This window comes from Pristis pectinata, chromosome 31, assembly GCF_009764475.1.
Source record: "Pristis pectinata isolate sPriPec2 chromosome 31, sPriPec2.1.pri, whole genome shotgun sequence".
Lineage (NCBI taxonomy): Eukaryota > Metazoa > Chordata > Chondrichthyes > Rhinopristiformes > Pristidae > Pristis > Pristis pectinata.
The window spans coordinates 639,020-663,848 of NC_067435.1; the positions used below are offsets into that span (position 1 = coordinate 639,020).

Sequence of the window (24,829 nt, forward strand, 5' to 3'; positions counted from 1 at the left end):
TCCATGAACACACGGTAACACACTCCCCTCACACTCACACTCGTGGACTGAGTGTAACACTCACCCCTCACACTCACACTCATGGACTGAGTGTGACACTCACCCCTCACACTCACACTTGTGGACTGAGTGTGACACTCACCCCTCACACTCACACTCGTGGACTGTGTGACACTCACCCCTCACACTCGTGGACTGAGTGTGACACTCACCCCTCACACTCATGGACTGTGTGACACTCACCCCTCACACTCGTGGACTGCCCATACTCTCCTTACTCACTTGTTCTTGTTGCCGTAACCCCGGGGATTTACTGTGGCCGCCACGATGACGATCAGAGCAGGACACACATAGCCCATGGGGTACATCATTCTCCGCTTCATGACACGAGTGCGGGAAAAGTTCACCACCTTGAGGTTCAGCACCATGAACCAGAGATACACGGCCTCCAGGAACATCCACGCAAAGGCTACCAGGAAGAGGTAATGTAAGCTGGCGGCGATGACTGCACATAATACCTGAGGAGCAACAGCCATTGTTACCGCCAATGGGCCCAGCTTGGATGAACATCTTGGATCAGCATGGAGCAGTCAGGCCAAGGTACCTGCTCTATGCTGTCTGCCTCAACCTGTGTGTGAAGAGTGTCACACTCCACGACCAACCACACTCTGTTCCCCACACTGCCCGGATGGTGATCCCTCCATCCGGGTGTCTTTGATGTTGGAGTCTGCAGAGACAGAGACGGGAACTGGATTGGGAGCTGGTGGGAGGGGCTGCATTTCGCCTGGTCTCGGGTGTAGGGACACTCCGACGTGGTAGGACACTGAATGGTAAAGTAGCTTCACCAACAGTGGAAGACCTTCAAACCCATTGACTCCCCCCAACTGATCCTCTAACTCTCCACCGGCCCCAGGGCAGTTTACAGCTGTGAAGGTCCTCGAGACAATGCAGAGAGAATTCAGGGGAGAAGTCCCAGGGAGGAGAGATCTCAGCTCTGGGGACAGAGCGGAGAAGCTGGATTGTTCTTGCAGCAAGGAAGGTTCAGGGAGATTGGACGGAGGTCAGAATCAGAACCAGGTTCATTATCACTGATGTATGTGACATGAAATGTGTTGTTTTGTGGCAGAAGAAGACATAAAATTACAATAAATTACAAAATAAATAAATAGTGCAAATAAAAAGGAACAATGAGGTGGTGCTGATGGGTTCAGTGTTTTTGCCCCGTGGAAGATGTGGGAGGTGTGGAAGCTTCAGTTAAGGAGAGCGGAGAAAGCCAGTCCCATCAGAGGGTGATGCAAGGATGGGGCTGGCAAAGAAAAGATTCTGGGCAAGAGGTCCAAGGGAAATGGAGGAAGAAACTCTAACGCAGTGAGCAGTAACGACGTCGCTGCCACAGGCCTGGTGAAGGCAGAGACCATCGATGGCAGGACTGAATCTCAGCTCAACAGAGGAAGAGTGTCAGGGCCCCAGGCGCACAGTGGGATGGATAGTTTTACCAACAGCCACCATGGGGTGGACAGGCTGACTGGTGTCCTGTGTCTCGGTGACTCAATGGCCTTTTCTCCGCAGCTGCAGAGGGGGATCAACTGGTGGCTTAGACAACTGACTGTCAGTAAACCCCCAATGGACCCCTTGACCTCAGGAGTGAGTCCCTGCCTCCATCATCTCCACGAGCTCGTCTTCTTCCAACTCCAATCTCCACCTCCCTGAGGTTCAAACTCCCCTGCTCAGAGGCTGCAGAGCCCAAAGCCCTGGGATTTATCTTCCCCCTCATCCACCCCTCCGACTCTACCACCTCCCTCCACCTCCCCCCACCCCTCCACCTCCAACTCCACCCCTCCGCCTCCACCTCCCCCCACCCCTCCATCTCCACCTCCACCCCTCCACCCCTCCACCTCCAACTCCCCCGACCCTCTGCCTCCACCCTCCACCTCCCCCCACCCCTCCACCTCCAACTCCACCCCTCCGCCTCCACCTCCCCCCACCCCTCCATCTCCACCTCCACCCCTCCACCCCTCCACCTCCAACTCCCCCGACCCTCTGCCTCCACCCTCCACCTCCCCCCACCCCTCCACCTCTACCCTCCACCTCCACACCTCCACCTCCCCCCAACCCCTCCACCCCCACCCCTCCACCTTCACCTCCCCCCACCCCTCTACCTCCAACTCCACCCCTCCACCTCTCCACCTCCCCCCACCCCTCCACCCCTCCACCTCCAACTCCACCCCTCCGCCTCCACCTCCCCCCACCCCTCTACCTCCACCCCTCCACCTCCACCTGTTTCTCTCCACCTCTCCATTATTCCTGCTCCTTAAAACCAGCACCATGATGTCACCTCCTGAAGCTGTGGTCACATTCTACACTACATTAATCATGATGTGGAGGGCAAGAGTCTCCTCCATCCATTCGTTAAGGATCTGACCTCTGTCCTTCCCTGACCCAGGTCTGGTCTAAGCTCGGGGACACAGCCCGTGGTCGAACTCTCTGTGGATCATCGCTACACCCACCCATCAGTTTGCCCACAGATCCCTGGATACCTATTCTGAGTCCCCAACCATTTCCATTGGTTGTACTTACGAGTGTGATCCTTACAGCTGAAACTGTAAACCCAATATCCACTTGAAAAGGATAACATCTTGTATTCCCCCCGCTCTGATCTGCCAGAGTGTTGCAAGGTTATGACAGGGCTCTCTGTGTCTGGTGAAGATGTAAGTGCAGGACACCTGCTCAGTTTGCTCTCTCCCAGGTGTCTGTACATCCCTGGTCTCACTGTAAACCGGGTCTGGGGTTCTCACAGAACAGGGATCGTTGATACATTAATGGACATGTTAACAACACACCACCTTCTACAGACTGTAAAGCTAATTCTAGTTTTCAGTGAAGCTGTCCTGTTACACAGTGTGACAGAGACATTCTAGATCAGCTGCAGAACACTGAGCCTTCAGAATTTAGATTAATATTTGGAACTAGACAGCAAGCGATCTAGATTCAGAAGTTAACCATGGTGCTGGTGGTTCTGCAGTTTACCAGATGATATTACCGGTTGTTTTTTGACGAACATTGAAATCAGGAACAGCAGCTCAGCGAAGAACAGGCTGAGACTCAGGTGAGCTCGGATCGTCGTGTTCAGGCCTCGGATCGATTGGAAGCAGAAGAGTGTTCCCATTGTCAGCAAGAGGCAGAGAAGGGATATGGACAATCCAATCAGGGTGATCCACCAAAGAATGAAATTGTGCACCGGATTCTGAGAAGAAAAGCAAGACAAGGACTCACCCTTCACACCACGGTTAAAGTCGAGGAGCAATCTGAGTTTACACAGCACTGCACTGCAAGGAAACTGATTTGTGTGTTCACTATCTGTGAGTCATGTGCATCTGTACTTACACCAGTGTTCCTCGAGCTTCCTGCCCTTCCGTACAAGGGCTTATTAATATAAATCCCTGTTGCTTTTCAGTTGCCCTGGGCTCTTGGTTCTCTAGCATTCGTGGGACTTCTTCCGTGAACAATATTTGTTTAATTCCTCTACCATTTCCTTATTCCCCGTTATAAATTCTCCCATTTCTCTCACTAGCTTTTTCCTTTTTGTATGTGTGCATGTATGTGTGTGTGTGCATTGTGTGTGTGCGTGCGTGCATGTGTGTATATTTGTGTGTGTGCTTGAGTCTGTGTGTATACGTGTGTGTGTGTATTTGTGTGTGTGTGTGTGTGCGCACGTGTGCACTTGTGCATGTGTGTGTGTGTTTGTGTGTGTGTGTGCACGCGCATGTGTGTGTGCATGTGTGTGTGTTTGTGTGTGTATGTGTGCATTAGAGATAGTGGATACTCTGGTTGCTGCCTCCCAAGGGTTTGTAGATTCTGGAATTGTTCCTGTGGATTGCAGGCGGAAATTTGATCCCACTGGAGGGAGACATGAAACGGAACAATCAACTTAACCTAATGTCAGTGGTGGGGACAATGCTGGAACCTCTGGAGAACGGTGCAGTAACAGACACCTCGGACTGAGCAGAGGCAGCACGGATTTATCAAGGGAAGTTCGTCAAACCTTTGAAAAGTCCAGGTTGGCTCTGGATTGCTTTGAGTTTAGTGGAACAGATAGAGGTTGTGGAAGGTGACCAATAAGGTCCTGCAGAGGAGGCTGGTCACCAAGCAGACAACACACAGAATCGGGACTAGCGTACAGGCACAGGGGGAGAGCTGGTTATCTGATAGAAAGCAGAGAGTGCGAATAAATAGACCATTCTCAGGTTGTCAGGCCTGACCAGTGGGTACCACAGGGATCAGTGCTTGGGGCCCAGATGTTCACAATGCACATCGACCAAATGGCATCTTTCCAAGTCTGCTGGTACTGAGCCAGGGTGCAGAGGGTTGTACAGGGGTGCAGAGGGGGGTAGAGAGGGTGCAGAGGGGTGTAGAGGGTTGTAGAGAGGTGCAGAGGGGTGTAGAGGGGTGCAGAGAGTGAGTAGAGGGGTGCAGAGGGTAAGCAGAGGGGTGTAGAGGGATGCAGAGAGTGAGCAGAGGGTTGTAGAGGGGTTTAGAGGGGTGCAGAGGGGTTTAGAGGGTTGCGGGGAGTGCAGAGAGTTGGGTGTAAAGCAGTTGAAGAGATGTGTGTCGCTGAGTGGGTGGACGAGGACACAGCCGGCGGAACGCAATGTGTGGAAGTCACGCAGCAACAAGGAGCTTGTTGAATGGTGAGAGACTGGGGAGTGCCAAGAGGTGACAAGCACACACGTCACTGAAGACTAACATGCAGCTGTTGCAAGCAGTTCGGACAAAGGATAGGTTAGCCTTTACTGTGAACAGATTTGAACACATGCCTTGGTAACGCCACACCTGGAGTATTGTGGACAGCTTCAGCCTGTTTCCCCAAGAAGGATGCACCTTGCCATTGAGGAAGTATAATGGAGGTTCACCAGAGAGGTTCCAGGGATGGTTGGTTTGCTGTCTGCAGAGAGATCGAGTGTACTGGGACTCCCCAGAATTCTCCAGAGTTTAGAAGAGTGAAAGGAGATCTATTTGAAAGTTAAAAAAACACTTAAAGGACTCACAAGGCTAGATGGTTCCCTTCATCGAGGAGACCCGGGCCTGGTGGCACAGTCTGAGGGTAAGGGGCAGCCCACTCGGGCTGAGAGAAGTTTGCTTCACTCATTGGGTGATGAACCTTCGGAATTCTCAGCCTCAGATGGCTGTGGAGCCTCACTCACTGAGTACATGGAACAGGGAACAGTACAGCGCAGGAACAGGCCCTTTGGCCCACCATGTCTGTGCCGACCATGATGCCAATTTAAACGACTCCCTCTGCCTGCACGTGGTCCGTGTGCCTCTAGTCTCTGCCTGTTCCCGTGCCTCTCTCAATGCCTCTTCAATGTTGCTCTTGTAAATGCTTCTAGCACTTCCTCTGGCTGCACATTCCCGGCACCCACCACTCCCTGTGTAAAAACCTGCCCCACGCATCTCCTTTCAACTTACCCCCTCTCACCTTAAATGTATGCTCTCTAGTGCTTTACATTTCCACCCTGGGAAAAAGATTCCGACTGCCTACCCTCTCATAATCTCACAAACCTCCATCAGGTCTCCCCTCAGCCTCCGCCGCTCCTGAGAAAACAACCCAAGTCTGTCCAACCTCTCCTTATAGCTCACACCCTCTAATCCATGCAACATCCTGGTGAACCTCCTCTGCACCATCTCCGAAGCCTCCACATCCCTCCTGTAATGGGGCGACTAGGACTACCCACAACACTCCAAGTGTGGCCTAACCAAAGTTTCATCCAGCTGCAACGTGACTTCCCGCCTGTTATCCTCAACACCCCAACCAATGAAAGCAAGGGTGCCATACACTCTCTTCACCACCCTATCTAGTTGTGTTGTCACTTTCAGAGAGCTGTGGACTTGAACCCCAACATCCCTCTTTACATTGGTGCGCCTCAGGGTCCTGCCAGTTACTGTGTACTCTCACATTTGACCTCCCAAAGTGCAACACCTTACACTCATTCAGATTAAACTCCATTCGCCATTTATGTGCCCACATTTCCAGCTGGTCTATATCCTGCTGAGTCCTTTGACGACCTTCCTCACTGTCCACAACTCTGCCAACTTTTGTGTTGTCTGCATTTAAGTTCATTCAAGATGAAGATCAATAAATTTCTGGATATTAAGGGTGTCAGGAGATATGGAGGGAGTGCAAGAAAACGGTACTGAGGTAAACGATCTTAATAAGTGGCAGAGCAATGGGTCAAATGGCCTCCTCTTGTTCCGAATTCCTATGTTTTTATAGTACAAGTGATGCATGCTCTGTGTGTACACGTGTGTGTGTGTGTGTGTGTGTACATGTGTGTGAGTGAGATTAATATGTGGTGTGTGTGTTTGTGTATGATCTGTGCATATGTAAGTGTATGGGTGTGATCTGTGTGGGAGAGTGATGTGTGTGTGTGTGTGTGAGTGAGATGTGTGTGTGTGTGTGCGTGTGTGTGTGTGTGTGAACTCTGCTGTATTCTCAAAATTAAATCATATTTGGTTTTAAAATGATCATGAATAGTGCACAGGTAAAATGCAGTGAACTTTAGTTATGTTCCTGTGGTCGGCAAGTTTCTACAAATATCAGAATTCTGGCACATCAGTTCTTCATCTCAAACTTGCACAGTTTTACTCCAGTTTAGAATGACTCCATCCAGTGTCACCAGATGTGGGGACAAAGTGCCTCCTGGCTCAGTAACTCCACGATTTCAACAGATTCAAGCGTGACAGGAAACACGGGAATCCAAGCTCTCAACCTGAAAGCATGATCACAAGTGAGCTGGCTTCATTCACCTAAAAACTGAGTTAACATGGGACAAAAAAACATGTCTAATGGACTGGGCCATCACCCGTAGAGTCAGTGCTTGGGGGGTGGTGATTGTCCTGGGAGGGTGCAGATTCACCAGAGTTAACCAAGGGTGTCACATCCTGAGGACAGGTTGCTCTAACTGGGTCAGATCCAGAAATGGTCGGCTCAGTGATTCATCACAAGTTGAGACAAGGATAAGAAGAGTTAATATGAAGTTGGAGTTGGCTGCCAGAGGTATCACAACCTCTCCCAGGGAAAGGTGTTGGTGGACAACTGTAAATGATAACGCAGAGTTTGACCGAGGGTTGCTTGGTCCATGTATTAACAATGATGGAAGTAAAGTGAGAGGATGAAGTTAGTGTGTGGGTCAGAGAACATCTGACAGCAGAGGTGCTGATACCTTCCAATCCAGTGGGCCTTGCCCAGGGGTGTGACCCAGTGATCAGAAAACCGGCTTCCTGCACTGAACTCTCTGTGGAGTTCCCTGCCCAGAGGGCTGTTGCTGATTCACTGGAGGGAACGAGGGGAGCAGATATACTTTAGGAACACCGAGGGAGATGAGGAATCTGGTGCAGAAGAAGAAATGAGGCAGGTTAGTCATAGTCACGTGGGATAGCAGGGCAGGCTCGAGAGCTGAATGGCCTGCTCTTGCTCCTATCTCCTTGTGCTGCCTGACCTCGGACCAACACCGAGCCATGGCCCCACTCCCTGCACTCTGTCCGCCTTACCTTCAGTTCATACAGGGCCATTAACACGGCGAAGCTGGAGAGGGAGCTACAGCTGCATCTGATGTGCGTCTTGTTGCTCCCTATCTCTTCACAGCCCTGTTCTGACCAGTGGCTGCCTTTCCAATTGGCACAAAATCTCCTCCCACCACCGACATCTCCCTGCAGGAAGGAAGCACTCTGTGATATGGGTGAATGCAGCAAGGTCTCTACCCTCCTCCCTGCTCCTCCCAGTCACTGGCCCACTGCAGACACCCAAGGCCAGTCCTGGGCCTCCTCTCCACCATCAATGGGGTGCTTGTGGTGCTTCGGGGATTTGTGGGTAAATGGAGAGTATGTTGGCCCTTATTACAGGAGCTGTGTGGGGTTGATGCTGAAGTTGTTCAAAGGCATTCAGAGGTGCTGCCTTGTGGGCAGGAGATGAAACCAGGGCGCCATCTGCCCCCTCAGCCGGAAAGGGTTCTGTAATCGAGGTAGAGCCAGGATCTCTGCTGAGAGCCCTCGTCAATATTAGTCTAAGTTACTATAACACTGGGTGGTCAGGAGTTGTATTGGTAGTCTTCAACTTGCAGCCGAATTCAAAGGTTGTTCTTTTCTAGGACTATTTTGAAGTAAAGGTTTTTTTTAAAAGTAGAGATGTGACAGGGAGTTCAGTCCCGTGTGCCAAAGGACATGAAGCCACTGGAGAGGGTGCAGAGGATCACCGGGATGTTATCTGGGATGGAGTCTTTGTTTGGTTTGGAGTGGAGGAGCTGAGGGGGACCTGACTGAGGTGTACAAAATGGTGAGGGGCAGGGAGAGTGAGAACCGTTACTGCTTTCTCTGTCTCACCTCACCCATCGCCTTGTGATCACTGACCACACTGGCTTTCACAGGAAATGCAGCACATTTAAAATTATCCCTTGACATTCACGGCCCATCTCTCTGCCTCCCGTGACCACCTCCCCACTCACAGCCTTCCTGGGTTGTCCGAGACTGTCAATGCTCATCCACTATTTAGCCGTGGATCATCCCTCCTTCATGGCCCTAACAGGGGTGTCTAATGGGGTTCAGATCGGGGGTGGGAGGCTGAGGTGGGATCGGAGGAGGAATTTCTTCACCCAGTTGGTTGATCTCTGGAACACACAGTGTGAGGGGTGACTCTAATCATGGAGACTGAACATCTGCTCATTAGCACATTACTGTTGGTGGGAGCTCGACATGCCTGGATCCGTTGTTACACTTCCCACATTCCAATCCTGGCGACAGTTGGAAAGCTCACCATGGCCTCTCGGTACTTTGGGAGGACAGTGGGCATCAGGAGTTCCTTAACTTCAATAACTCCCATTAACTGCAACTGGGTTAAAAATATGTTGGAATCCATCTGTTGCACAGCATTTTCATCATTCCCAGCCGAGGGAAGGTCTCTCACCTCCTCCCTCCCTCAGAGGGTCACCCACCTCCTCCCTCCCTCAGAGGGTCACCCACCTCCTCCCTCCCTCAGAGGGTCACCCACCTCCTCCCTCCTTCCAAGGATCACCCACCTCCCTCCCTCCGAGGGTCACCCACCTCCCCCCCTCCAAGGGTCACCCACCTCCTCCCTCCCTCGGAAGGTGATGTTAATGACTGCACTCAGCTGGCGCCTCCTGACGTTGCCGTTGGTCACCGTCACCACTTGCGAACCGAACTGTATCCGTGCTGAGCTGTTGTTTTCACCCTGCGGCAACACTGGGTGTAACATGGTCTCCAGGTGACTGTATGACATGAAGGCGAGGAGAACTGGAGCCAAGGAGGTCCCTGAAACATCCCCAGGTGTGGGGAGAAGTCACACACAGTCTGATTTAGGTCAAACTACAGACCGCATCTGTCCCAGCTCACTCATCGCCCTGTGGTCACTGACCCACACTGGCTTCCAGTCACGTTTAGAATTATCCTGAGCATTCACGGCCCACCTCTCCGTCTCCTGTGACCACTTCTCCACCCACAGCCTTCCTGGGTTGTCCCAGACTGTCAATGTTCATCACTGTTCATCCCTGGATCAACCCTCCTTTATGGCCGGCAAGGATCACACCTGCTCTCACACTCCTCCCTGACTCTCTGCCCCTCTCCCAACCCTCTCCTCAAATCCCTCAGACTGCCTCGGATTCCCAACAATCCCTTGAAATGAGCTGGAACAGGTTACTCATTTCCAGGTTGTATAAAAGCGAGGATCTGCGCATAAGCAGATGTATCTTAGAGTCCTAGAGCAATACAGCACGGATACAGGCCCTTCGGCCCAACCAGTCCATGCCAACCATGGTGCCCACCCAGCTAGTCCCAATTTCCTGCGTTCGGCCCATATCCCTCCAAGCCCCGCCCCTCCATGTACCTATCCAAGTGCTTCTTAAATGATGCTGTTGTACCTGCCTCACCCACTTCCTCTGGCAGTTCGTTCCATACACTCACCACCCTCTGGGTGAAAGTATTGCCCCTCAGTTCCTTTAAATCTTTTAAATTTATGAAGACCTCTGCAGGGGGCCGCACTTTGTGAGGGGTTTCCCAGGAACTGAGTACAGATGGTGGGAAGAGGGAGGTCGGGAAGGCCCCTCGGAAAGTTTGGAAGCTGTTTCTGCAATGGTCTGCTCTCAATTGCATGGGGTGTAGGTGCGGTGGGGTGGGGTATACCGTGGTTACCATCACCAATCAGTGAGCTGGTGCGCGCAGCCATGCTGTTGCCTTTGGCTCCCAGGGTGGTGATGTCTTCCTCACGTACACTGGCTCTGTGCAGAGAAGCGATCTCAACCCCTGTGGGAGAAAAGAAGGGGTTAACTCACGGTCCCCGACACAGCAGATTGCCTTTGTGATGATGGTGAACAGTTGTGCAAATGCAGAGAGCTCAACAGAAGAACAAATATTCAGTCGCAGAACAAACACAGATTTCCACCTTGGATCGCTGATGTGTCTGCTCCACTTCCCGAATTCCGGGTCTGGGATCCCCGCCCCTGTCCCAGCAGCTCCCTCACACACACACACACACACACACACACACACACACACACACACACACACACACACACACACACACACAGCTGAGAGTTTGCAGAGGCCAGCCCTGGCTGTGACCTGACCTCCCGAGGTAACATCTGTACCAGTAGCTGGATCGGTGCATGGAGGTGGGAGGGGGCAATCACCGCTCCCCCTCCCTCAGTCTATGGCAGGAGGTAGATTCGGGGCTGTGAGGGATTCCTTGTGTCACCATCTGTTGCCTCTCTCTCCCAGAGTCCCTGCGAACCAAAGAGTGCCTCTGCCCCGCCTGTACCAGGTCTGTATCCCAGCACTGCCCTTGGTGTCACCAACAACCCTCCTGTACCAAGTCTGTATCCCAGCACTGCCCCTGGTGCCCTGTTTGACAGTGAAGTCAGTGCTGGGAGAGGGAAGCCCTGTTTGACAGTGCACTCCACAGCCATGCCATCTCTCAAAGCTCTTCATGGTCAGACTGGTCACAGCAGGAAACGTGGCCCCAATATAGGCACAGCAAGCTGCCAGGAACAACCAGAGATAATGACCAAACAACCTGTGGTGGTGACACTGGTTAAAGTATCCTCATGCACTAGGAATGACATGTACAAAGGTGGCCTGGCTGAGCGGAGCCACAACAACAACGTCTCGCTCAGTGTCAGCAAAACTAAAGAGCTGATTGTTGATTTCAGGAAGGGGAAGGAGGGTGAACGTGCGCCAGTCTACACTGGGGGATCGGCGGTGGGGAGGGTCAGCAGCTTTAAATCCCTGGGCCATATCGGGTGACCTGTCCTGGGCCCAGCACATTGATGCAATCACAAGGAAGGGGCGCCAGGGTCTTTACTTTCTTAGGAGGTTAAGGAGGTTCGGCTTGTCACTGAACACTCTGACAAACTTCTACAGATGTACTGTTGGCAATATCCTGACTGGGTGCATCATGGTCTGGGACTACAATTCGAATGCGCAGGAATGTAAGAAGCTGCAGAGAGCAGTGGACTCTGCCCAATACATCACGGGCACATCCCTCCCCACCATCGGGAGTATCTATAGGAGGTGCTGCCTCAAGAAGGCAGCATCCAACATCAAAGATCCAAACCAGTCCATTTGCCTTCAACCTGCATCAGATCAGTGCTGCAGATCACTGGAGAAATGGGCCGGTGAAGTTATCAGAGGTTTAGGGGCTGATAGTTAGTGCCAGATATAGCATGCAGAAAGTTAAAGCATTTAGGATTTGGAAGGATCAGGAGGGCAACACCTGCAGGAGAGAAGAGGAGGTGATGAGATTGGAGCAAGGTTAGCTGAAGGTGGGTCAGGGGCTGTGCCTTTGGTTGTAGGGTGAGGCTGACATTACCCAGGGTGGCAGATGACCACTGTGTCTTGTTGTCACGGAGCAGAGTCTGGCCAGCTTCAATGACAGCAGCTTCCATGGCAAGGAGGAAGTAGTCAAACGCTTCATGTTGCTTCTTCCCGTCCAGTTCCTGCCACTGAGCTCGGTCATCCAGCATGCGCTGCGAGAAGTTACTGAGCGTCTGCAAAAGAAACAACACGTCTTAAATAGTAGCCAGCAGAGAAAGAGCTGCAGGACTCATTCCCCTTCCTGATTCATGTCCTTCCCAAGGTCAAATCCTGAGAATGTGGGGAGAATAAAGGGGGATTAGTGTAAATGGGTGGTTGATGGTTGGCATGGACTTGATGGGCTGAAGGGCCTGTTGTGTGCTACACGACTCTTTCAAGGCATAAAGGTGAAAGGTCAGTTTACTTGAACAGCAGCCACTTCCCTACAAGTGCAACTTTTGTTATTTTGGTTGGAAGTTGTGATAAAGCAGGAGTGATGTTTAAGGAGACAATCACAGAGCCGGAGGGATAGTCTCCAGTGGTGATCGGCACAGGTCCATGGTCAGGGGTTGCTGTCTCAGGGACTGCGTGCCCAGAAGCTCAGAGTTAGCAGAGCTGGTGTGCTGTGTGGTGCCATCAGTACATTGCACGCTGCCTCTGGAGTTCAGGCCACTGACATCAGCAGAAGGGGTTTCAGGGGCAGGGGTACAAGCTGCTGATGTGACTTCAGTTAGTTCTAATGACAGGGGATTAATCTAGGCTTCAGAACTCACCTCGGGGTAGCTGCCTGAATCCCTGAGGGCTCATTGGCTGTGGCTCCCCTGTACCACACTTCCTTCTGTGTTGTTAGGTAGGCCCTTGGGATTGGGGATGACTTCCTTCCGTTCCATAGCACCAAAACACCATAAGATATAGGAGCAGAATTAGGCCATTCAGCCCATCAACTCAGCTCCACTATTCAATCATGGATGATCTTTTTTCAACCGCATTCTTCGGAGGAAGTGGGTGAGGCAGGTACAACAGTATCATTTGAGAAGCACTTGGATAGGTACATGGAGGGGCGGGGCTGGAGAGATATGGGCTGAACGCAGGAAGTTGGGACTAGCTGGGTGGGCACTGAAGTCAGCATGGACTGGTTGGGCCAAAGGGCCTGTATCCGTGCTGTATTGCTCTGTGGCTCTATGCCTCTTGTCTCCTTCCCATAACCCTTAACCTCTTTACCAATCAAGAACCTATCGATCTCTGCCTTAATTACACCCAATGACATGGCCTCCACAGCCCTCCGTGGCAACGAATGCCACAGATTCACCACCCTCTGGCTGAAGAAATTCCTCCTCATCTCAGTTGTAAAGGGATGTCCCTTTATTCTGAGGCTGTGCTCTGGGATCCTGGACTATCCCACTGATGGAAGCATCCTCTCCACGTCCACTCTGTCCTGACCTTCCAGTATCCGGTGGGTTCCAATTCTGTGGGCTCTGAGGGGCTGATGAGGCCAATGTGGGTTCTGCAGACTTCCTCAGGTGGAGCAGGACACGGCTGATGGGACAGGTGGGTGGTTTGGGAGGTGGTACACACCTCCTCTCACACAGGGCCTCTGTGTGCTCTCCGGACAGGGAATCGAGGTATTCAGTACCATCCGGAACGTTTCTTGTCCACTCGGTCCCGGTCTAGAGTCAGTGAGGCTGCTACAGTGAGGCTTCGAGAACATCCTTGAAGGACTCCGCACAAACTGCCCAAAGGAGTTAATGAGAGTAACTGGGGCCTCAGTGCCGAACCTTGGTCGGGGACAGTGCAGTGACATTGGTTGAATTATCCTTCACCTGGAGGATTTTGTGGAGATGGTGTTGGGGGCTGGTGGGGGAAAGGGTTGTGTGAAGGTCAATTAAACCTTTGTTGATAAAATACACCTGAGAATGAAGTGGTACCTAAGTGTCAGAATCCTGTTGGGTGGTGTGTTCAGGGATAGCTCACCTCCAGAGAAAAACCAGTGTCAGAACTGTTGCATGCTTTTTCCTTCAAGGTTCCAGTCAAACTTATGATGTTACAGAACGCGAACGTGTCTTCCTGCTGTTATAGTGAAACAAAACATTGAGTGTTTTCAGAAACTTTGATTGAGGGGGTCTGTTCCCTACACCCACACTGCCCTACACCGTCCCCTACACCCACACTGCCCTACACCGTCCCCTACACCCACACTGCCCTACACCGTTCCCTACACCCACATTGCCCTACACCGCTCCCTACACCCACACTGCCCTACACCGTCCCCTACACCCACACTGCCCTACACTGCTCCTGTAGCCACACTGCCCTACACCGTTCCCTGCACCCACACTGCCCTACAACGTTCCCTACACCCACACTGCCCTACACCATTCCCTGCACCCACACTGCCCTACACCGCTCCCTACACCCACACTGCCCTACACTGCTCCCTACACCGTTCCTTACACCCACACTGCTCTGCACTACTCACCTGCCTTTACCAGCCAGCCCCGACCTGGGAAATACTAAATGTTTGTCTCTTCACGTCCCGCAACGTCAGCTCCCACTCTGGAGGAACTTGCCGTGTTTGGGGTCAGTGCTTCAGCACAGTCAGATGATGGTCCTCTCCCTCCTTGGCACTGAGGATCACTGTGCAACATTCAAAGCAGCAAGCCCGCACCTCCCAGACCCCAACATGACCCCAAAGGGCTCAACAAACTGCACAGTTTGGAGGAGGAACAAGACCACACCTTCTTTGCCAATTATGGACAGTAAGAAGTAGAAGACTGGTCAGAACTTCAGACAGCAGACAGCGGAGGAGAGGGTCAGTGAGCTGCTCTGAGTGGAGAGGTGGACTGAACATCAGGAAACAAAGTTCAGAGACACTGCAAGAGTAGCAACACCTTACACGTACAGTGAAGGGCTGGAGGTACCCTACAGGTCAGGCAACATCTTCAGAGGGTCAGACAGAGGCCACGTGTCAGGTCAATGACCTTTCATTTTCACCAACTCTGCCCCTTCTGGATGGAACAGTGTGGGTCACAGCCACAGGTCAACTGAAGGTAACTTTCTGATGTTTCCGCTTCCCTGCCCCAGTTCTTTGGTCCCATTACTGTGAAGCTGGACAGGATGAGGACACAGATTGGAGACGGAGAGCCAGGAAGATCTGCGATGAAGAGGTGCACACAGATAGGAAAGGGAGAGGACACAGGTTGGAGAGGGAGGGCCAGGGAGATCTGCGAGGAGGGGGCGCCCTTGCCGTACTGAGCAGAGTCCCATAAACTGGTGGGACCCACATCACTCGGCACTGACACCTAAAGATTGGATTGGGAGTCACTGGTAACTGGAAAGCTGCATGTGTGGAGATAACGGATGAGTCCCAAAGGGATAAATGTGTAGGGAATGACACACCTCCTTTGAGGTGGACTGCAAGAGGTTCCATTCTAACTGAGGAAGGGCACTTGCAGTGGAAGGAGGAGAGGGTCAGTGAGGTGTTCCAAGCGGAGAGGTGAAGTACTTACCTGTGACTGAGCTTTGGACTGACATTCCTCGGTGGAGTTAGTACTGTTATATTTGGAATAACACGCTAAAGGTTTCTCTACAAGACAAAGAAATCATTTAGAATTTAAACTGGGGATGGGATAATTCCCCAAAACAAGGACTAGGACTGGGAATGCCCGAGAGCCCACTACCACATCTGGAAGACCACATGAGCTGCCACTGATCACCAGCCCCACACGTGGGGGGTGGCGCTCTCTAGATCACCGCCCAGATCTACCTGGGGTCAGAGGATAACTCTGGCTGCTGACTGTCCATTCACTTGGACTCGTGAGCTGTGGAGAACACAGTGGGGCAGCTGATATTGCCACTTCTTCACTGCTCCAGAGACACGGGTTCAATCCCAACCTCCGGCACGTTCTGTGTGGAGTTTCCACGTTCTCCCTGTGACTGTGTGGGTTTCCCTTGGGTGCTCCGGTTTCCTCCCCGCATCCCAAAGACATGCAGACTGGCAGGTGAATTGGCTGCTGTAGATTACTCCTGGTGTAGGGGGGTAGTGGGAGAATCAGGGGGAGTTAAGGTATCTGAGAAAATAAGTTACAGGGAAATAGGTAAGGAGTGGGATTGATGGGATTGCTCTGGGAGCCAGCATCAACTTGATGGGCCAAATGGTCTCCTTCAAAATTACTAAGAAATATGTGAACTATGAGAGTTGCTCCTGGTGGACGAGAAATTGTCCAGAGCTCTTCTTCAGGACACGTAGAAAGCAGTGGAAGAGAGCAGGAAGGTCAGTGAAGCCCCTGAGGACCTGGATACAGGGCAGGAAGAAGTCTAATGATTTCACGCATTGTCAAGGTCAGTGAATGGCTCTTCAAACGCTGTAACCCATTGCCAACATAGCTAGGTCATCACAGCTTGCAGTATTATACCCACCACCCATTCACTGAGGAACAGTCCCTTCCAGTCAGTGTTAGTTCCAATATTCATCAGTTTTCCCTCCTATTTATTGGGCTGTAAAACTCTTATCTGGTTCCTGAAACGAGGAAACGTGGTGACACTAGTGGGCTGCCCCCAGAACACTCTACGCAAAAGATGCATTTCACTGTGTGCTTCGATGTACACATGACTAATAAATAAATCTGATCTTCTAAGGAACGTGCAGATCGCTGTTACTTAGAAAGAAGATAGATTTTATTTTGATGTGTACTTTGAATCTTATTACGGGGAAAGATTAGTTACAGGGAAAGATTGAACAGGTTAGGACTTTATCCCTTGGGCGCAGAAGAATGAGGGGAGACTTGATAGAGGTTTACAAAATTATGAGGGGTATAGACAGAGTTAATGCCAGTAGGTTTATCCACCTAGATTAGGAGAGATAAGTACGAGAGGACATGGCTTTAAGGTGAAAGGGGAAAGGTTTAGGGGGAACTTCTTTACTTAAAGAGTGGTGGAACAGGCTGCCATCTGATGCAGTAAATGCGGGCTCACTCTTGAGCTTTAAGAATAAATTGGATAGATACATGGACGGGAGGGGTCTGGAGGGTGATGGACCGGGTGCAGGTAAATGGGACTAGCGGAATAACATTTCCGCACATACTAGAAGGGCCGAATGGCCTGTTTTCTGTGCTGTAGTGTTCTACGGTTCTATCTTGTCACTTGGTGATGAGCTTTAGAGGTGTTTCAGTTGTACAAGATGTTGGTGAGGTCACATTTAGAATATTGTGTTCAGGTTTGATCACCCTGCTATAGGAAACATGCCATTAAACTGGAAACAATGCAGAGATTTATGAGGATGTTGCTGGGACTCGAGGGGCTGAGTTACAGAGACAGGTTGAGCAGGTTAGGACTATATTCATTGGGGCGGAGGAGACTGAGGAGTGATCTGATAGAGGTGTCTAAAATCATGAGGGGCATAGATAGGGTGAATACACACAGTCTTTTTCCCAGGGTTTGGGAATCAAGAACTGACGACATAGGTTTAAGGTGAGAGGAGAGAGATTTAATAGGAACCTGAGGGGCAATTTTTTCATCCAGAGGGTAGTCCATATATGGAACGAGCTGCCAGAGGAAGTGGTTGAGGCAGGTGCATTAACAATATTTAAAAGTAACTTGGACATGGATAGGAAAGGTTTCAAAGGATATGGGCCAAATGCAAGAATGTGGGACTAGCTTAGATGGAAATCTTGGTTGGCATGGACCAGCTGGGCTGAAGGGTCTGTGTCAGCGTGGAGCAGTTGGGCTGAAGGGTCTGTGTCCATGCTGTGTCTCTGGGACTCTACGTTGACCGTCTTAAGGATAATAAATGTCACAAGTTGATGTTCGTGGCCCTGGTCTTTTCCCTTGGTGAACTGGTATCTTGTGGCAAAGTCCATCCCTGGGCATGTTTGAGAAAAGCAGTTTTCCTGAATCAGTCCTTATTGGAATTCAGAACATGAAACACTACTTATCGACCGTTTTGGGAGCTTAGTCCCGTGGTGCTTTAATACCCATTCAATTGGGGTGGTGGGGTCTATTTCCTGACCCTCCCCCTCAGACCACTGAAACCACAAGGCTGTCCAGGACAGGGGCTTCACTATCCCACCCCTGTGTATTGGAGATCAACAGCGTCTCACTGTCAGCAGGACAGTGTCCACCCTTTAAGGCTCAAAGAGGGAGACGTTTGTTTTGTCTCTGGTGTTCAATGAGTGCAGGCAGCACAGAGACCATGAATGCAGATGATCCCAGCTGCCGATGTGTGCCTGATGCAGAACACCCGCCCTGATGCACGAGGTTGTGTTTACTTGGCCAGTGACCGACTCCCCAGCTGCTCTTCCTTTTACAGAATGTGTGGTTCTGGGTCCGGTTATAGGGGGAAAGGACACTTGGTCAATCGCATTAAAGTCAGAGGAGTCTGTCAGCCCCTCCTGCCCACCGAGCCCCTCTCCATGTCCCTTCCCTTCCACCCGTCATACATTCTTTGTTTAGTATTTCCCAATTCCCTGTGAAAGTTCCTGTTGAACCCATCACCTTCCCGATGGCACGTTCCAGTACACAGCTGCTCAGCTGTGAAGAGTAACACACAGTGAAAGCAGATACAGGTGGTCCTTAGAGTTAGGATAACTAGCAGCATACTCACCGAGTGGTGGGACAACGGTCAGGTCAATAGTTACTATTTTATCATTCCCAAGGCCTCTATTCTCCACACGGCAACAGTACCGACCCTCGTCTGCCTGATCCAAACGCTCGATGGTCAGAGACACGTTTCCTTCCTGCAAGTTCCCATACAGTTTATATTTTGACTTTAATTCAGCAGGGATTGTATTTTGCCCATTTACTTGAAACAGTTGATTGGAACACCCAATCCATGAACAGTCTCCCCGGCCCCAGCATGTGGTAAGTATGCCATGTTGCTCAGCATTGTAGTCACAAGGGAGGGTGACGGAAGATCCCAGGGTTCCCCTGACTTGTGACTCCTCTGTAAAATAAAGGAACAGAGATTATAGTCCGAGCAAGCAGTACAGAGCAGGAGAGCGGGCAGAGCTCGCTCAACAACAAATCAACGGAAGTTGAGCTAAATCACTTTGGCACATCCAAGGTTGAACTGAAGAGCACCAGGTACAGCCAATCAGCTGCAGACACTGAATGGGTTTTCCTGCCCAAGCACACGATTGGCTGATGCAGTGTTGCAGTGACCAGGAAGGGATTTGCTCAAAGAACCAGCTTGCAAATGTCTTCCACTCAAACCATTTCATTGGAGAAATCACCATGACTTTATGGGAGACACCACTGCAGTTTTTCCCATGACTTTGGTTTCCTGTAGTTTGTAGATAGTTGCTTGGAGTGTGCTATCCAAGTAGGGAAGTAGGAAATTGTTGAAACAAAGGGGAGTGACCAGGTGGATAAAGACTCACGAGAACGTAGGATGAGGAGCAGACCACTCAGCCTCTCAAGCCTGCCTCACCATCCAATGTGACCATGACTGATCTACCCCAGGCCTCATCTCTGCTCTGTGCCAGGTCCCCTTCTGGGCAGACATTATGGGCATTAGGGAACTTGGCTCTGTCAGCATCAAAGACATGCAGGTTGGCAGGTGAATTGGCTGCTGTAGATTATTCCTGGTGTAGGGGAGTGGTGGGAGAATCAGGGGGAGTTAAGGTATCTGAGAAAATAGGTTACAGGGAAATAGGTGAGGAGTGGGATTGATGGGATTGCTCTGGGAGCCAGCATCAACTTGATGGGCCAAAGGGTCTCCTTCAAAATTACTATGTGAACTGTGAGAGTTGCTCCTGGTGGACGAGAGATTGTCCAGAGCTCTTCTTCAGGACACTTAGAAAGCAGTGGAAGAGAGCAGGAAGGTCAGTGAAGCCCCTGAGGACCTGGATCCAGGGCAGGAAGAAGTCTAATGATTTCACACGTTGTCAAGGTCAGTGAATGCCAATTCAAACGCTGTAACCCATTGCCAACATAGCTAGGTCATCAAAGCTTGCAGTATTACACCCACCACCCATTCACTGAGGAACAATCTCTTCCAGTCAGTGTCAGTTCCAATATTCATCAGTTTTCCCTCCTATTTATTGGGCTGTAAAACTCTTATCTGGTTCCTGAAACGAGGAAACGCGGTGACACTAGTGGGCTGCCACCAGAACACTCTACGCAAAAGATGCATTTCATTGTGTGCTTCAATGTACATGTGACTAATAAGTAAATCTGATCTTCTAAGGAACGTGCAGATCGCTGTTACTTAGAAAGAAGATAGATTTTATTTTGATGTGTACTTTGATGCTTATTAAAGAAATATCTTGTCACTTGGCGATGAACTTTAGAGATGTTTCAGTTGTACAAGATGTTGGTGAGGTCACATATAGAATATTGTGTTCAGGTTTGATCACCCTGCTATAGGAAACATGCCATTAAACTGGAAACAATGCAGAGGTTTATGAGGATGTTGCCGGGACTCGAGGGGCTGAGTTACGGAGACAGGTTGAGCAGGTTAGGACTATATTCATTGGGGCGGAGGAGACTGAGGAGTGATCTGATAGAGGTGTATAAAATCATGAGGGGCATAGATAGGGTGAATACACACAGTCTTTTTCCCAGGGTTTGGGAATCAAGAACTGACGACATAGGTTTAAGGTGAGAGGAGAGAGATTTAATAGGAACCTGAGGGGCAATTTTTTCATCCAGAGGGTGGTCCGTATATGGAACGAGCTGCCAGAGGAAGTGGTTGAGGCAGGTGCATTAACAATATTTAAAAGTAACTTGGACATGGATAGGAAAGGTTTCAAGGGATATGGGCCAAACACAAGAATGTGGGACTAGCTTAGATGGAAATCTTGGTTGGCATGGACCAGCTGGGCTGAAGGGTCTGTGTCAGCGTGGAGCAGTTGGGCTGAAGGGCCTGTGTCCATACTGTGTCTCTGGGACTCTACGTTGACCGTCTTAAGGATAATAAATGTCACAAGTTGATGTTCGTGGCCCTGGTCTTTTCCCTTGGTGAACTGGTATCTTGTGGCAAAGTCCATCCCTGGGCATGTTTGAAAAAAGCAGTTTTCCTGAATCAGTCCTTATTGGAATTCAGAACATGAAACACTACTTATCGACCGTTTTGGCAGCTTAGTCCCATGGTACTTTAATGCCCATTCAATTGGGGGGGGGTGGTGGGGTCTATTTCCTGACCCTCCCCCTCAGAACACTGAAACCACAAGGCTGTCCAGGACAGGGGCTTCACTATCCCACCCCTGTGTATCGGAGATCAACAGCGTCTCACTGTCAGCAGGACAGTGTCCACCCTTTAAAGCTCAAAGAGGGAGACGTTTGTTTTGTCTCTGGTGTTCAATGTGTGCAGGCAGCACAGAGACCATGAATGCAGATGATCCCAACTGCCGGTGTGTGCCTGATGCAGAACACCCGCCCTGATGCACGAGGTTGTGTTTACTTCGCCAGTGACCGACTCCCCAGCTGCTCTTCCTTTTACAGAATGTGTGGTTCTGGGTCCGGTTATAGGGGGAAAGGACACTTGGTCAATCGCATTAAAGTCAGAGGAGTCTGTCAGCCCCTCCTGCCCACCGAGCCCCTCTCCATGTCCCTTCCCTTCCACCCGTCATACAGTTTAGTATTTCCCAATTCCCTGTGAAAGTTCCTGTTGAACCCATCACCTTCCCGATGGCACGTTCCAGTACACAGCCACTCAGCTGTGAAGAGTAACACACAGTGAAAGCAGATACAGGTGGTCCTTAGAGTTAGGATAACTAGCAGCATACTCACCGAGTGGTGGGACAACGGTCAGGTCAATAGTTACTATTTTATCATTCCCAAGGCCTCTATTCTCCACACAGCAACAGTACCGACCCTCGTCTGCCTGATCCAAACGCTCGATGGTCAGAGACACGTTTCCTTCCTGCAAGTTCCCATACAGTTTATATTTTGACTTTAATTCAGCAGGGATTGTATTTTGCCCCGTTACTTGAAACAGTTGATTGGAACACCCAATCCATGAGCAGTCTCCCCGGCCCCAGCATGTGGTAAGTATGCCATGTTGCTCAGCATTGTAGTCACAAGGGAGGGTGACGGAAGATCCCAGGGTTCCCCTGACTTGTGACTCCTCTGTAAAATAAAGGAACAGAGATTATAGTCCGAGCAAGCAGTACAGAGCAGGAGAGCGGGCAGAGCTCGCTCAACAACAAATCAACGGAAGTTGAGCTAAATCACTTTGGCACATCCAAGGCTGAACTGAAGAGCACCAGGTTCAACCGATCAGCTGCAGACACTGAATGGGTTTCCATGCCCAAGCACACGATTGGCTGATGCAGTGTTGCAGTGACCAGGAAGGGATTTGCTCAAAGAACCAGCTTGCAAATGTCTTCCACTCAAACCATTTCATTGGAGAAATCACCATGACTTTATGGGAGACACCACTGCAGTTTTTCCCATGACTTTGGTTTCCTGTAGTTTGCAGATAGTTGCTTGGAGTGTGCTATCCAAGTAGGGAAGTGGGAAATTGTTGAAACAAAGGGGAGTGACCAGGTGGATAAAGACTCACGAGAACGTAGGATGAGGAGCAGACCACTCGACGCCTCAGGCCTGCCTCACCATCCAATGTGACCATGACTGATCTACCCCAGACCTCTGCTCTGTGCCAGGTCCCCTGGGCAGACATTATTGGCATTAGGGAACTTGGCTCTGTCAGCATCAAAGACATGCAGGTTGGCAGGTGAATTGGCTGCTGTAGATTACCCCTGGTGTAGGGGAGTGGTGGGAGAATCAGGGGGAGTTAAGGTATCTGAGAAAATAGGTTACAGAGAAACAGGTGAGGAGTGGGATTGATGGGATTGCTCTGGGAGCCAGCATCAACTTGATGGGCCAAAGGGTCTCCTTCAAAATTACTATGTGAACTATGCTAGTTGCTCCTGGTGGACAGGAGATTGTCCAGAGCTCTTCTTCAGGACACTTAGAAAGCAGTGGAAGAGAGCAGGAAGGTCAGTGAAGCCCCTGAGGACCTGGATCCAGGGCAGGAAGAAGTCTAATGATTTCACACGTTGTCAAGGTCAGTGAATGCCTCTTCAAACTCTGTAACCCACTGCCAACATAGCTAGGCCATCACAGCTTGCAGTATTACACCCACCACCCATTCACTGAGGAACAATCTCTTCCAGTCAGTGTCAGTTCCAATATTCATCAGTTTTCCCTCCTATTTATTGGGCTGTAAAACTCTTATCTGGTTCCTGAAATGAGGAAACGCGATGACACTAGTGGGCTGCCACCAGAACACTCTACGCAAAAGATGCATTTCACTGTGTGCTTCGTTGTACCTGTGACTAATAAAGAAATCTGATCTTCTGAGGAACGTGCAGATCGCTGTTACTTAGTAAGAAGATAGATTTTATTTTGATGTGTACTTTGATGCTTATTAAAGAAATATCTTGTCACTTGGCGATGAACTTTAGAGATGTTTCAGCTGTACAAGATGTTGGTGAGGTCACATTTAGAATATTGTGTTCAGGTTTGATCACCCTGCTATAGGAAACATGCCATTAAACTGGAAACAATGCAGAGGTTTATGAGGATGTTGCCGGGACTCGAGGGGCTGAGTTACAGAGACAGGTTGAGCAGGTTAGGACTATATTCATTGGGGCGGAGGAGACTGAGGAGTGATCTGATAGAGGTGTCTAAAATCATGAGGGGCATAGATAGGGTGAATACACACAGTCTTTTTCCCAGGGTTTGGGAATCAAGAACTGACGACATAGGTTTAAGGTGAGAGGAGAGAGATTTAATAGGAACCTGAGGGGTAAATTTTTCATCCAGAGGGTGGTCCGTATATGGAACGAGCTGCCAGAGGAAGTGGTTGAGGAAGGTGCATTAACAATATTTAAAAGTAACTTGGACTTGGATAGGAAAGGTTTCAAGGGATATGGGCCAAACGCAGGAACGCTGCTCAGCTGTGAAGGGTAACACACAGTGAAAGCAGATACAGGTGGTCCTTAGAGTTGGAATAACTAGCAGCATACTCACCGAGTGGTGGGACAACGGTCAGGTCAATAGTTACTATTTTATCATTCCCAAGGCCTATAATCTCCACACGGCAACAGTACCGACCCTCGTCTGCCTGATCCAAACGCTCGATGGTCAGAGACACGTTTCCTTCCTGCAAGTTCCCATACAGTTTATATTTTGACTTTAATTCAGCAGGGATTGTATTTTGCCCATTTACTTGAAACAGTTGATTGGAACACCCAATCCATGAGCAGTCTCCCCGGCCCCAGCATGTGGTAAGTATGCCATGTTGCTCAGTATTGTAGTCACAAGGGAGGGTGACAGAAGATCCCAGGGTTCCCCTGACCTGTGACTCCTCTGTAAAATAAAGGAACAGAGATTATAGTCCAAACAAGCAGTACAGAGCAGGAGAGCGGGCAGAGCTTGCTCAACAACAAATCAACGGAAGTGAGCTAAATCACTTTGGCACATCCAAGGCTGAACTAAAGAGCACCAGGTTCAGCCGATCAGCTGCAGACACTGAATGGGTTTCCTTGCCCAAGCACACGATTGGCTGATGCAGTGTTGCAGTGACCAGGAAGGGATTTGCTCAAAGAACCAGCTTGCAAATGTCTTCCACTCAAACCATTTCATTGGAGAAATCACCATGACTTTATGGGAGACACCACTGCAGTTTTTCCTATGACTTTGGTTTCCTGTAGTTTGTAGATAGTTGCTTGGAGTGTGCTGTCCAAGTAGGGAAGTGGGAAATTGTTGAAACAACGTGGAGCGACCAGGTGGATAAAGACTCACGAGAACATAGGATGAGGAGCAGACCACTCGGCCCCTCAGGCCTGCCTCACCATCCAATGTGACCATGACTGATCTACCCCAGGCCTCATCTCTGCTCTGTGCCAGGTCCCCTTCTGGGCAGACGTTATGGGCATTAGGGAACTTGGCTCTGTAAACATCATTTTCTAATGCTCAGAGTAGCTTGCACTGGATTGGAGGCAGCCTTTGCATCGCACTCCAATATCCG

At 50.3% G+C, this 24,829-nt stretch overlaps 1 protein-coding gene across 1 annotated transcript in view; it reads right to left on the reverse strand.

Moving 5' to 3' along the window:
• LOC127584946 (adhesion G protein-coupled receptor E3-like) overlaps positions 1–24,829 on the reverse strand; it is a 51,026-nt gene that overhangs the window by 12,774 nt on the left and 13,423 nt on the right. The window contains exons 4-14 of the mRNA XM_052041984.1: positions 23,830–24,168; positions 21,583–21,921; positions 18,455–18,793; positions 15,363–15,439; positions 13,828–13,923; positions 11,873–12,050; positions 10,198–10,308; positions 9,119–9,321; positions 7,549–7,707; positions 3,041–3,244; positions 283–518 (exon numbers count right to left, since the gene is read on the reverse strand). Coding sequence (XP_051897944.1) covers positions 283–518; positions 3,041–3,244; positions 7,549–7,707; positions 9,119–9,321; positions 10,198–10,308; positions 11,873–12,050; positions 13,828–13,923; positions 15,363–15,439; positions 18,455–18,793; positions 21,583–21,921; positions 23,830–24,168 — 2,281 coding nt within the window. The remainder of the gene's footprint in view (positions 1–282; positions 519–3,040; positions 3,245–7,548; positions 7,708–9,118; positions 9,322–10,197; positions 10,309–11,872; positions 12,051–13,827; positions 13,924–15,362; positions 15,440–18,454; positions 18,794–21,582; positions 21,922–23,829; positions 24,169–24,829) is intronic.